This window comes from Micropterus dolomieu, linkage group LG01 (genome assembly GCF_021292245.1).
Source record: "Micropterus dolomieu isolate WLL.071019.BEF.003 ecotype Adirondacks linkage group LG01, ASM2129224v1, whole genome shotgun sequence".
Taxonomy (NCBI): domain Eukaryota; kingdom Metazoa; phylum Chordata; class Actinopteri; order Centrarchiformes; family Centrarchidae; genus Micropterus; species Micropterus dolomieu.
Window position 1 is genome coordinate 24,772,254 of NC_060150.1, and position 12,696 is coordinate 24,784,949.

A 12,696-nucleotide genomic window follows, 5' to 3' on the forward strand; every position below is an offset into this window, starting at 1 on the left:
ACTCAGCGTCATCCTCAAACTTGATGTAAGATTGCCAGCAGAGTAAAGTAGTTTAAAGCTACAAGTAGTACCATGGCAGTACCATGTAAACATTACACTAATACTGAAGTAATATGAGGTAAAGTAGAGCTGTATCATATAAGGTTTAATCTACATTAATACCTCCAGCAGTTCTTCATTTGTTGCTGTCATGGTGAAATACTTCTCTTGCTTTGTAGCCGGCATTGCCTGGACAACCTCGTCAGCAACCCGCCTTTCTCTCCTGATCTCTTCTTCGATCGCCCTGATTGACTCCTCTCTCCTGCACAGCAAACACAGCAGCGTGGTGAGTTTTTTGTTTATTTATTTTTTTTACTTTGACTTAATTACTTAACTTCCTATTAGAAAGGGGAAGGGAGATGTGACAAATGTCCTAGACAGATAGACAAAGGAAGATATAGAGAGGATGGAGTGGAAGAGATGTCAGATGGACGTTAAATGTACAGTTCTTACTTTATTCCATTCTATCAGCCTCCAATCACTCTCTCCCTAAAACAATGTTTACTTTAATAATATTGTCATTAATCGTATTCATTAATTTGATGTATTACATTTTTAAATGAGAGGTATTTCCAACAAAAGTCTTACATATACTTCTAACCAAAGTAAGAAAGGAAGATTTGAAAAGAAAGAAAGGAAGAAAGGTTGAGTGAGTTCTTCAATCATAAATGTTTAGCTAGCTGACACAGTGTATGTCAGCCTTCAGGTTTTACAACAAAGAACAAAGGTCATTTGCTATACTGGCTACATCCCGGTGACAGGGGAATTAAAGTTAGTCTAAGTGCCCGTAGAAGGACAGGTAAGTGTCTTTGTCACTATTCTATATTAGAGAATAATAACACAAGTAAGATCAAAGTCTGAGATCAGAAACACTATGAAATCACAAACATTCAGAAAGCAAACAGTAAGGACACTGACAGATGTTGTACAGTATGTTAAATGTTATTCAACAGACAAATATCTACTTGAGTTCATAAAAGAAACAGGTGTGCTTGTTCTTCACTGAATTACAGTTTTAAAAGAAGAATGTGTTTATTTTCTCTAAAATTTACAGTATCAGGGAAATCAGAGACAGTCCAGTGTAGGTTTAATCTGTGTAATTGATGACACAAAGATTTCATATAAGTATTGTAATGGAAACAGCTTACTGTCCTCTGATGAAGGTTTTATGCTGAAACGAGTCAGCAGATTTTTCAGTCCATTATCAGATAATGACCAGGACACAAAGTTTTCATTTACCACTCGAATGCAACATTTTTTCTTTTGGGGAACTCAAACAACATTTGGACAATTACTGAGAAGCGACATTACACAGAACCATGTCAACACTATTAACCTTAATCCGGGTCATTTCAGATTAAGGTTAATGGTTTTGACATGGCTGCCGCACAGATTTTGTGTCACTAAGCTGTACTTCAATAGAGCAAATCTAAAAACAACGAATCCACCAACTAGCCATTCTCAATAATTGTGACAATGTATTATTAAAGTTTTTATCAAGCAAAAAAGCCACAAAGAGTCTCTGGCTCTGCCTTCTCAAATATGATTTCTCACTTTTCTCTTACATATTTGTATATGACATATCTCTGGGTCTTAGACTGTTGGGCAGATTAAATGAGCAAACTGTACTTGGCAATAATTGTAATTGCACACACTAAAGTTAGTCTGAATCTGTGGTGTAGTGAAGTTGTTCTACCCATTGAACTCAACTCAAAGTGAGTAGCAGTAGGCAAACTTAGCAATGTCTGCAAATAAAGACATTTGGTTTTAATGAGTGACTTACAGGTAACTGGTCAGAGCTAAAACACGTCAGTGGAGGGTACAGCAGAAAAAAACTATTCCATTGTTTAGCAGCATCACAGGTAAAACAAATGAGTCTATTTTCCATATAAAGTATTGATTACCCATAGTGTCTTTCAGGTTAGGATAATGGAAAGGTGCCGGCAACCACTTCTACTGCTGTGGTTGACTGCAGTGGTAGCAATGAATATACTGGGAAGTAATGCTTCGGTTGTGGAAGAAGACAAACTGGTAGGATGATTTATATTCTTTCTGAGAACTGATGTGGTTTCTGGATCACACAATTACTGTTTTCAGTGTGCCTTATGTAAAAACATATGTAATAGCTGTCCATCAATCCACCCATTACCCATCAGCAGGTCAAGAATTTGACCAACCATCTTCTGCAAGTTATTCCTCATTGTGACAACAGCTCCTCTGTTACTAAACTGGTGATTGAGCGGAGCCTGATTACCTTGAATAAGGCTGACAGACTAGCCCTGGCTAGTTACTCCAGACTGGTAGAACTCCACCTGGATGGTAACCTGGTGACCACTATACCAGCCAAGTACTTCTCTGTGGTACCACACCTCAGAGTGCTGTCTCTGTCCCAGAACAAAATCAGCAGGTAAATAAGAAAGCAAATAAAGTTAGCTTCCTATTCTACACACTAATTTTGACAAGTTCAGAATACAATGAAAAAGTATATAAAGTTGTCAGTAAGCATTAAATGCACCACATTTGCTCTGAAGTGCAGTTCATGGATAGTACTGCCACATTTGATAAACCTTGGGGGATTGTTGCATATCTGTACTGCTCTAGACTTTTGAAAATGTTCAGACCAAATAATTGTAACTGATTAGCCAAAAAGTGACTGCATCAACAGTATTCATGACTATTTACAGTATTTGTACTACCACTGCTAATGCTACAATCATTACTGCATTTACAACTGACCGTACTTACTGGGTGTTATTTCAGCCTGGACCCAGAGTCTTTCTCTGGCCTAGATGCCCTGACAAAGCTGGATCTGTCCCACAACCTGCTGACAAATCTCCATACACAGCTATTCAGACGGCTAAATAATCTACAGGTAAACTAAAAATCCCTGGGGATAATCTGAAAGATCCCCTAAAATGTAGAATGCTTTCAAGATTTATTAGGATATAATTACTGTGTATAATGAGGCTAAAACTGAATATTAGGTAAAACGTTTACACAATCCTGTGTTAGCCTGACTTTTTTCTTCTGTCTAATTTATCAATGTTTGAAATACAACCTCACTAAATACATTTGTATTGCAGATTTTTGTCAATAGGAGAGAGAATCATGTATTCCATTGAGAACATTATATCAAACATGTTGTTACCCCCTATCAGTGGATCAGCATCATTTTTCTATGCAAAATAAAAGAACCACAACTAAGTGTGAACCTGGCCAAGCTAAAGTCTTTTATCGGACATCAAGCTGTGTTGACCAATTCAGTTATTAATCTATTTACCTGACCCTGTCTGGTCCCATCAGGTGCTGAATCTACAGGAAAACCCCTGGAATTGTTCCAGTCTGCTGCTGAGCAATATTAGAGATGTCAAAGAAACAGGAGTTACAATTGGTAATAATGTCCTTTCTGCAGTTTTAAATTTTCAGTAATATATATGTGACCATATCCAGACTGCTTAAGATTTCTTAGATTCTTTCTTGATACAAGTAGAGTGAAACAAAAACCCAGGTTAAAAAAATACCATTATAACACTTAAGAAATCACAGAGGCATAATAATTATTCCCCAACCAGAAAGCCTTATGGGTGATGGGCCTATCCAGAGCCAAAAAAAGCTAACTTTCAGTTAGATGACAAGGAAGCATACACAGCTCGTGTGAGACTGAAAGCTGATGTCAAGGAGCCAAAGCAGAGACACCAGGAGAGACTGGAGAGAGACCTCAAAGATATATGGCATGTGATTAAGACCCACAAGCTACAAAAGTAGAAGTGCCTCCATCATGTTGCAAGATGACATCTTGGTGCCTTGACAACAACCTCCATCTCAATGTCAGCAAAATAATAGGAGACACTTTACCTTAAGTGCAATTTATACTTCTGCGTCAAATCGATGGCGTAGCCTCTGCGTAGCCCCATACCCTACGCCGTCACCTGACATGCACCTCCTCAAAAATGTAACTACACGTCGAGTCGACGCGGATCATAAGCTCTATGATCGGTCGGCTGGGCAGACTCGCAATGCCTCCGAGCCGACAGGAAGTGCCCATGCTTAGAAGTAACTTTTACTAGTGGCCAACGCAGGAGTATAAATCAAGCTTAAGAATTCAACAATATTGAACTCTGAGCACAGCGTGCGTGCGAGCTTGCCAAGAGGTGCGCTGGGCGTTGCAGCCATGGAAAATAATGGGTAATAATGGTTATAGCACAGCGGTGTCATCGTAGTCTGTCTGAAAAGCTCTTTATACATGTAAACTGAAACAAATCCTTTTAACTTGAAATGGAAATTAGTGTAAATGTAGTTAAGTGTGGTTTAACTTGAAACTGTGTTACAATAATGCAAAAATGTATGTCGGTTAGATAAGTTAAGAGAAGTTTTCTTGCATTGTAAAGTAAAATAATTATTTGATTGAAGCATTGTGAGTTGAAACAAAGGCAATCTTCAAGTTGAGTTAACTTGCATTTCTAAGTTAAACAAATTTCATATGTCTTACAGTGCATATATAGACACACACACACACACGGAAGTTTATATATTTTGTTTTATTATGTAAACAGCAGCACATGTAGATGCAGCGACCAGTAGCTCCCTTACAATTAGCTATATATTTGCTTTAATTTGTTATTTAATTTTTCAACTAGTAAGATTGCCATTGTGAATTTTATGTTATGTGATCAGGTGTTTCTTTAGACATGAATAAATGAAATTGAGGTCAGATTAACGTAAAAAGGTCTGTAAGGGCCTTAAGTAAATGCTCATTAATTAAATTTCTCTTCTTTATGATGTCTGGCTCTACAGGGGGACCACAAGTCACCTGTGCTTCTCCAGAAAATCTGGCTGAGAGAGATTTTGGGGAACAAAAACCACCAGCACCCGTCCACTCTCAGTCTTGGGGCTCATCCACTATGCTGAAGACCACATTGACATCAACAAAAAACCACAACATTGACAAAGGTATAAAGACAGATGATATTTTACAAATTTCCGTACATTTTCCGTGCAAACATTCCATTATTACATATGTGGATGTACACATAGAACATAACAAGCTAAACAGACTGGTTTTTCCTTATCTCCACCCTGCAACTCTAACTAGACCAGACACCTGTGCTTGGCAACACATGGAAGTTCACAGCATGTGTTGCAGCCTTAGCGCTAAGCACCACCATGCTCATCGTATGTGCCATAAAGGGGCCTTCCTGGTACAAACTCTTCCACAACTATCGTCACCAGAGACTGCATCAAGAAGATGAGGAGGAGGACGTTATGTCAACAGCCCTGTCAGAGGCCTGTACCTGAACCATCAAACATTCACCTTCGAGCAAGAGAATGGGCAGATGGAGGATGATGGGTATTTTGAGGATCCATACATCAGGAGGGAATAGTAACACGCAGGAGACATCAGCAGAACCGTGAAGTAGCAAACAGCAGCTGTCACTTGTGTACTCTGAAAACTAGGTGCTCCCTGTGGACTGTTGGTAAAGGAATAATTCCTGTATATGGGATATGTACAGTATACATCACCTTAGGTTGATAAGCTGACAGCCGAATACAATTATTTAGGTATTTGTTTTCTAAGCACTGGTTAGACTAAAAATTTGTCATGGCTCTGTGACTCCTACTGGAAGACTGTTGAATGTTGGTTATCAAGTAATTAAAACTCATTGTACCGTTTCTACTGATTTTACATTACTCTGTAGCATCACATCACTGCCAAAAAACAACAACAGCTTGTGCTCAATGTTGTGTGCCACTGAATTAGTCCTTCCATAATGTAGTTTTTCTGTATTAGTTTAGTGTTTTTGGCCGACGTACAGTATAATTCACCAGGGGTCTCATTTATAAATAGTGCGTACGTACAAAACAGGGCTGGAAACGTGAGTACGCCACTTCCCAAGCAAAGGTTGTGATCTATAAAAAAAACTAACTTGACGGGAAAATGTGCATCCTGTAAGTAAACTCTGAACCATGCGTACGCACATAAAGAGGACAAATGAGAAACGGCGACTCACATGGCAGAAGGATGAAGCGGTTTGATAAGAATAGGCCTTCTATTGTGTAAAATAAATCCAAATATTACCTCTGAGTATTATAGGCTTAAAGCCTTTCTGAATAAAAAACACCCATTTGATTGATTTTCCCTGAAGTGCATTTAAATTGATGCCGTTTTCAATGTGTCAGCCGAGCAAATAGGAGTGCATAGTTTTATTTTGCCTATTGTTTTCAGATGTTCGTTGCCTTTTCGAGCCAAACGCTGTGCGCCAGCGTGTGGATGTGATGCGCTGCGTGTAAAAACACATAATGGAAATATAACACTATTTTATGTCATTTACAACAAGTCATATTTCTTTTAACTCATCAGCGTTAAAAGAAATATGACTGTGGACTGTTTGTGCAGCCTAAATAAAGGGAATGCGCATTTGGTTTACTCTCTTTTCAAATGGGGGAATCCAAGTTAGTACCTGGGTCATCCCTTCTTGCATGTGTGTGCCCCCCTCCAGCAAGTGACGTCACTAATAAGGAGGAACGCCCGTTCCTGCAGATCGGTTATAAAGGGTTGGAGCTCCGGTGCCCCCTTTCCTCCGGTGCACAAGCGTTGTGTGAAAGTGCGTTTTTAACCCACCAAACAACATGCTTCAGCTTCACCAAAAGGAACGTCAGTGTCACACTGAGTTAAATTTCATTTTGTAGATTTTCTGTCAGAATTTGCCTCCTTTAATTCATGCAGTCAGTATGTATTAATATTAATGAGGAGCGTTTCACTGACCATTTACAGGCAACTATGGGTGTTTGAAGGGTCGGACATTGAACTCCCTCGCAGATACATGCCTTTGGTGTGAGAGACCCGGGTTCAATCCCCCACTGTGACCCATCCACCATTGTGTCCCTGAGCAAGAAACTTAGCCCCTAGTTGTTCCAGAGGTGTGCGACCTCTGACATGTATAGCAATTGTAAGTCGCTTTGGATAAAAGCGTCAGCTAAATGAATAAATGTAAATGTAGACTGCTCCTATCGTCCGATATTCTTAAATAAGAACATCCTTACTAAACTGATTTCCAAAGGACTAGAGTCAGCCTACTGACTATTATATCCCCTGACCAAACAGGCTTCATTACAAAAAGACACTCCATCGTCGCCAGTAGCTCACCTGGTAAAGTGCGCTTTGGGCTTTTCACATTTCTCTATTTTGTGCCTCTTTGTCTTCTCGCTCCTCCGTCCTCCTGCCTGTGACCCAGAAATCGATCTGAGCCATTTTTAAGGACATCTCAATTCCTAAAATACATCTCAAGGATCAAGGAGAGAGGAGGCTTGCCGGAGGAGCTATAAGCAAGGATGCCACGTTATATCCTCTACAAGTCTTTACAGCACCCGTGATGTATAAAAGAGTTGTAACACACACAGAATATACAAACCATGGCAGAATCAATGGTTCTACAGTACAGTGTTCCTTCTGTTTTCATAAGTTGTATTAGTTATTTCAGATAATCCATTGATGCGCGGATATGGCAGGCCAGGTCGTAAAAAGGAACATTTTGATTAATAGCAGATGGGTGAGTGAAATAGGGAGAAGCATCTCCCCATTGAGAGAGATGCTATGCACATTTATGCTGGAGGCAAAGCAGCATAACGTCATTGATTACTTAAATCTCCTGACAGGATCAGTCGGGCTCCAATGTTAGTTAATGTTCACTGTTCTTCTACTCATCCAAAAGGTCTCACACACAGTTCATAGAGTGAAACTGTTGGGGGTAGATTAGCCATCCTCCTGATCAATCCTGAGCTCCATCAGAGCTGTCTAAACTAGAGCCCGACTGATATGGGAATATTAAGACCGATATCGATTTCGATATGTGAATATTTGGAGAATGAAAAACTGTAGTCTCCTGGAAAACACAGAGTGTTGGCAAGTATGGTCATGAATGTTGTCATGCTTATTAAGCGATGAGGGCTATTTTTATTACTTAAGTAACGTTAATGTATTAAAGGTGACAAATGACCAACTCACCATGAACACTGATAATCTCCGTTGTATGCTCTGCTTGACTCCGGTCAGCTGATTGTTTTAATTATCTCTGTTGTATGCTCTGCTATTACATTTTTTTCTATAACATAATGTCAGGTCAGGATTTCCCAACATTTTCCGGTGATCTCAAGCAAAACAACTGTTTTTGACAGAACAGCCTGCAATAATCACTACTTACTCTCGCCTCTCAGTGAAGATGCTATCAATGCTTTCGGCCTCTCTGTCATTCTGGGCTTTCAACTGGGTGGGTAGAGAAGGAAACAGTGATCAGAGGACATTCTCTTTTGACTTTTTAGGTTTTAAGCATTGGGTGTCAGAACAGTTACCATCCTGCAGTGGTTAACAGTAACTAAGTATATTTACTCAAGTACATAACTTATGTACAAATATGAGTTACTAGTACTTTACTTGATAATTTTCTATTCATGCAACTTTCTACTTCTACTCCACTACATCACAGAGGGAAATATTGTAATTTTTACTTTTACTCTACATTTTAGCAGCTTTAGCGGTTACTTTTAATTAAGCTTTTAGCTTTTATCCTATGCTTTTACACACAAAACATATGAAGAGCTTATAAAATATGATGTTTTGTTTTAAATTAAACTACCCAACAGTTTCTACAAGTACAGCCGAAACAATTGGTCTGTTGACAGAAAATTAATTGGCATCGACTATTTTTCATGCAAAAAGACTTCATGATTCATAAGTTGAATGTAGTGTTAATAATGTTGAGGTTTGGACAGTTGGTTGGACAAAATAAAGCATTATGAAGTTGTCACTTTGGCCTCTGGGTAATTGTGACGGCATTTCTTATGATATTCAACAATCAATTAATACAGAAAATAATAAGCAAATGAATTCATGACGAAATGAATTATTAGTTGTAGTCAGATCCAAAGTTGTTTCAAAATGAGCTCCACCTTAACCAACTTTAACAGTAAAATCCTGCTTTTACATAAATGCATTAGTAATAATAATCTCATGATATAATATGTAATAGTATAACAGTCACAGGTGACATTTTTCTGCATTGAGTACTTGCATTATACATACTTTTACTTAAGTAACATTTTCAGTAACAGACTTGTAACAGACTACTTTTACAGTGTGGTTTTAGTAATTTTACTTAAGTAAAGGAACTGAATAGTACTTTGTTTACCACTGCCATATTGCTAACATGGTGTACATACAGTGTTGTAGTCGCTGATCATTTCCTCCATCTCTGTGTTGGTGTTGAGCTTGTCCACCAGCTGGAAATACAAATACAAACATGAATTAAAAAAATTAAGCTACATCTCAGTGTTTAAAAGGGTAGCACAGCCCATTGTAAACCATTTAAGAGTTTTTAAAACACCTGACACTTAAGCTTTTGAAGTACACCACTAATATTCAAATGATGTTTAGTAAGTAGTATAGTATAAATGTAGTAAAAGTAATAGGGTTGTAACGGTGCTGAAACTGAGACGAAACAAACATCCACAGTCTCGTGTCAGGGTTCTGGGAGACGGAACCTCGTCAAGCCCGCTCCCCAGACTGTTGAGCTCTCATTAAGACAGTTTAACTGTGACGGTGCAGGGACGGTGGGGCATTAGTCCTTGTAGGTTATTTCTTATTTCACCATTTTAATTCTACTTCATTCTCCACCTCCACCTTTTTAGTGTTAACTCACTACTGGAATCTGCTCCCTTTCCCTTCATGCAAACACACCGGCTCCCCCCTTCTTGACTTCACTTGGGCCAGATAATAAAGTATGAACTTTTAGTAACATTTTTATTTTCAACAAAAATAGACACCAATTAGAATACAAAAGTTCCACCGGAGATGGTCAGAGATTGGTGTAAAATAGAGTCCCATTCTGTTACCAGAACAGCGACCTGAGTCGACATGAAAAACATGTAACAACTGACTTTCAACCTCTTCTGGACCACCTCCTATAGCTCTGTTTCTAAGCATTCTGTCATCTGTCTCTTTCCTACTGCACCTGGGTCTGGGAAAGTCCCAGATTTTCGCGTGCCTCAGCCGCCACTCCGACCACCGCTTTCCATCCTTTCAGCTTTTTGGTGGATTTTTATCACTTTTATTTCACTATGAGTGGGTGTCTCTCTTCTCTCTGTTTTCCAATCTTTCAGCATTTGGTGGATTTTCATTTAACTAAGATTGTTTTTGACTGCACTGATGTCTGTTTTATTTTGTTTTTTTTTACTGCCCTGCTCCTCCTCTCTGTGTCCTTTGCATGCCCTCTGCTATTATCTATTATACTATTTCAACCATAACCTGACTTTGTGGAATAAGTTGTGCTCTGTGCTAGAAACGGGACATTCATACTGTGATGGACTACATTGATGTCTTGTAATACAATTATCACAAAATCTGCTTCTACATTTTCCTAAGCTGGCGTTTTTGGTGCTGTGTGTCCGCCTCTACCTCTGTCAAAGCTCACATGCTTGCTTACACACACACACGCTACTGCTGAGCCTTGGCAATTAGATACAGAAAGGAGCGCGCGCGCTCTCTCACACACACACACACACACACACACACAGCTATAGAGTTTTAACACTGTGATCCTAACTTTACACTATAAAATAACACTTTAAATGATGAGAATGTAGACCACCATTGCTCTAATAATTAACAATTAAAATTAACAATTTAGGCTGTAATGCTCTAAAATTGATAAAAATTCCATCAGCAGTAGGTTTTATAAAGGCACAGAACTCAACTTTTGTGTTTTTTCCACCTGTGTTTCTGTTTTCAGCAGCAGGTGCGTCACATGTTGATGAGGCTTTTTAATGGTGTAACTATCAAAACGAAAGAAACCAACACGGTACCGAATGACATCTGCATTGGTGTGTTCACTGTCGCTTGCTTGTAGAACATCCACCATGTCCACATCTTGTAACAGAATACCAAATAACATCTCTCTCTGTGTTTCTCTGCAAAATGCTAAAATGGGTCGCCAAATATACCTGAGCAGCCTGCCCAAGTAAAGTCTATATGTGGGAAACACTGTGTAAAGTTAGGCCAAACTGTAGGCCTATATTTTGTAAATACTACAAAGTACATCTATTTTATTGTCTTCCAACTGTGTCACGTGACTGTTTGGTTCCAGTCATGATCGAGTGATCATGCCTGCAAGTTAGGCAAGTTTGATTAGCCCAAGATGGATAATAACCTCCGTGCACATTCACATTTATGCAGTGGAGTATAGGGATGGCAGTTCCCCCTTTGTTTCTTATTCATTCCCACCCCCCCACTCCCCATAAATGAAAAAAACAAACAAACAAAAAAACGAGGTATGAACCAACCGTGGATTTGGAGAATCGTTATACCCCTAATAAGTAAATAAACTGACTTACACCAGAGATCATTATAGATAACTTCGGCTCAATACTTAGTGTAAGAATATTTGTTATAATATTTGTTTAGTTGGTTACTTATAAAGTAAAAGATGTAGGAAGATTATTTTCCAGTGGCTACTCGTTGAAAAAAATATTATAGACATTTCAGGAGTTACTTAGTGAAAATCCTATAGTGACGGTGTCTGCCCCCCGACCATCAAAATTATTTAAATCAAAGGTAAAACAGAAGAGGAGCTGCACATAAAAACCTCATAAAAATTAAAACCACAAGAGCAATAGTGCAAACTAATAGGAAAATTAAATGTGGACTCATCAGATCTCTCTCTTCGAAAGGTGTACTAGTAAATGAACTAATATCAGATTATGATATTGATTTATTTTGTCTTACTGAAACCTGGCTGGGTGATGGAGACTATGCTAGCCTACTAATCAGCTCTAAACCTAAACTAAACTATAACTCATTTGAAAGCCTTGTTCTTAGTCTTTCGCACCCAAGTTGGAAATCACTGCAACCAATTCTTTTCGTTATAGTGTACCGAGCACCTGGCCCGTACTCTGAATTCTTACCTGAATTTGCAGAGTTTTTGTCAACTTTAGTCCTTAAAATGGACAAAGTTATTATTATAGGAGATTTTAATATTCATGTGGATGTTGAGAATGACAGCTTCAGTACTGCATTTATCTCTCTGTTAGATTCAATTTGCTTCTCTCAGAGTGTTCATGAACCGACTCACTGTTTTAACCACACCCTCAACCTTGTTTTGGTATATGGTATTGAAATTGAACATTTAATAGTGTTCCCACAGAATCCCTCTTTGTCCGACTACTGTTTGATAACTTTTGAGTTGGTATTGATGAACTACACACCATTGGGCAAAAATTTCTATACAAGACGTCTGTCTGATAGTGCTGTAGCTAAATTTAAGGATGCGATTCCATCAGCTCTAAATACATTATCTAGTCACAAAGTAACGGAGGACTCCTATGCTAATTTCAGTCCCTCCCAAATCGATCATCTTGTTGATAGTGCTGCAGGCTCGCTGCGAATGACACTCGACTCTGTAGCCCCTCTAAAAAAGAAAATACTAAAACAAAGACGGTTAGCTCCATGGTATAATACTGAAACTTGCAAATTAAAGCAAATATCGCGGAAACTTGAGAGGAATTGGCGTTCCACCAAAGTGGAAAATTCTCGTTTAATTTGGCAAGATAGTCTTAAAACTTATAGGAAGGCCCTCCGTAATGCCAGAGCAGCGTACTACTCGTCATTAA

General features: G+C 38.7%; 2 protein-coding genes across 3 annotated transcripts in view; one reads left to right on the forward strand and one right to left on the reverse strand.

Moving 5' to 3' along the window:
* The window catches only part of LOC123978736 (leucine-rich repeat-containing protein 19-like), a 7,717-nt gene extending 2,008 nt beyond the window's left edge, over positions 1-5,709 (forward strand). The window contains 7 exon segments of the mRNA XM_046062178.1: positions 1,960-2,070; positions 2,196-2,446; positions 2,800-2,911; positions 3,343-3,430; positions 4,834-4,989; positions 5,132-5,331; positions 5,334-5,709. Coding sequence (XP_045918134.1) covers positions 1,960-2,070; positions 2,196-2,446; positions 2,800-2,911; positions 3,343-3,430; positions 4,834-4,989; positions 5,132-5,331; positions 5,334-5,420 — 1,005 coding nt within the window. The 3' untranslated portion in view covers positions 5,421-5,709.
* ift74 (intraflagellar transport 74) overlaps positions 1-12,696 on the reverse strand; it is a 27,745-nt gene that overhangs the window by 10,955 nt on the left and 4,094 nt on the right. For both annotated transcript variants that reach the window (XM_046062154.1, XM_046062145.1), the window contains exons 7-9: positions 9,253-9,312; positions 8,238-8,299; positions 163-301 (exon numbers count right to left, since the gene is read on the reverse strand). In XM_046062154.1, the coding sequence (XP_045918110.1) occupies positions 163-301; positions 8,238-8,299; positions 9,253-9,312 (261 nt within the window). The remainder of the gene's footprint in view (positions 1-162; positions 302-8,237; positions 8,300-9,252; positions 9,313-12,696) is intronic.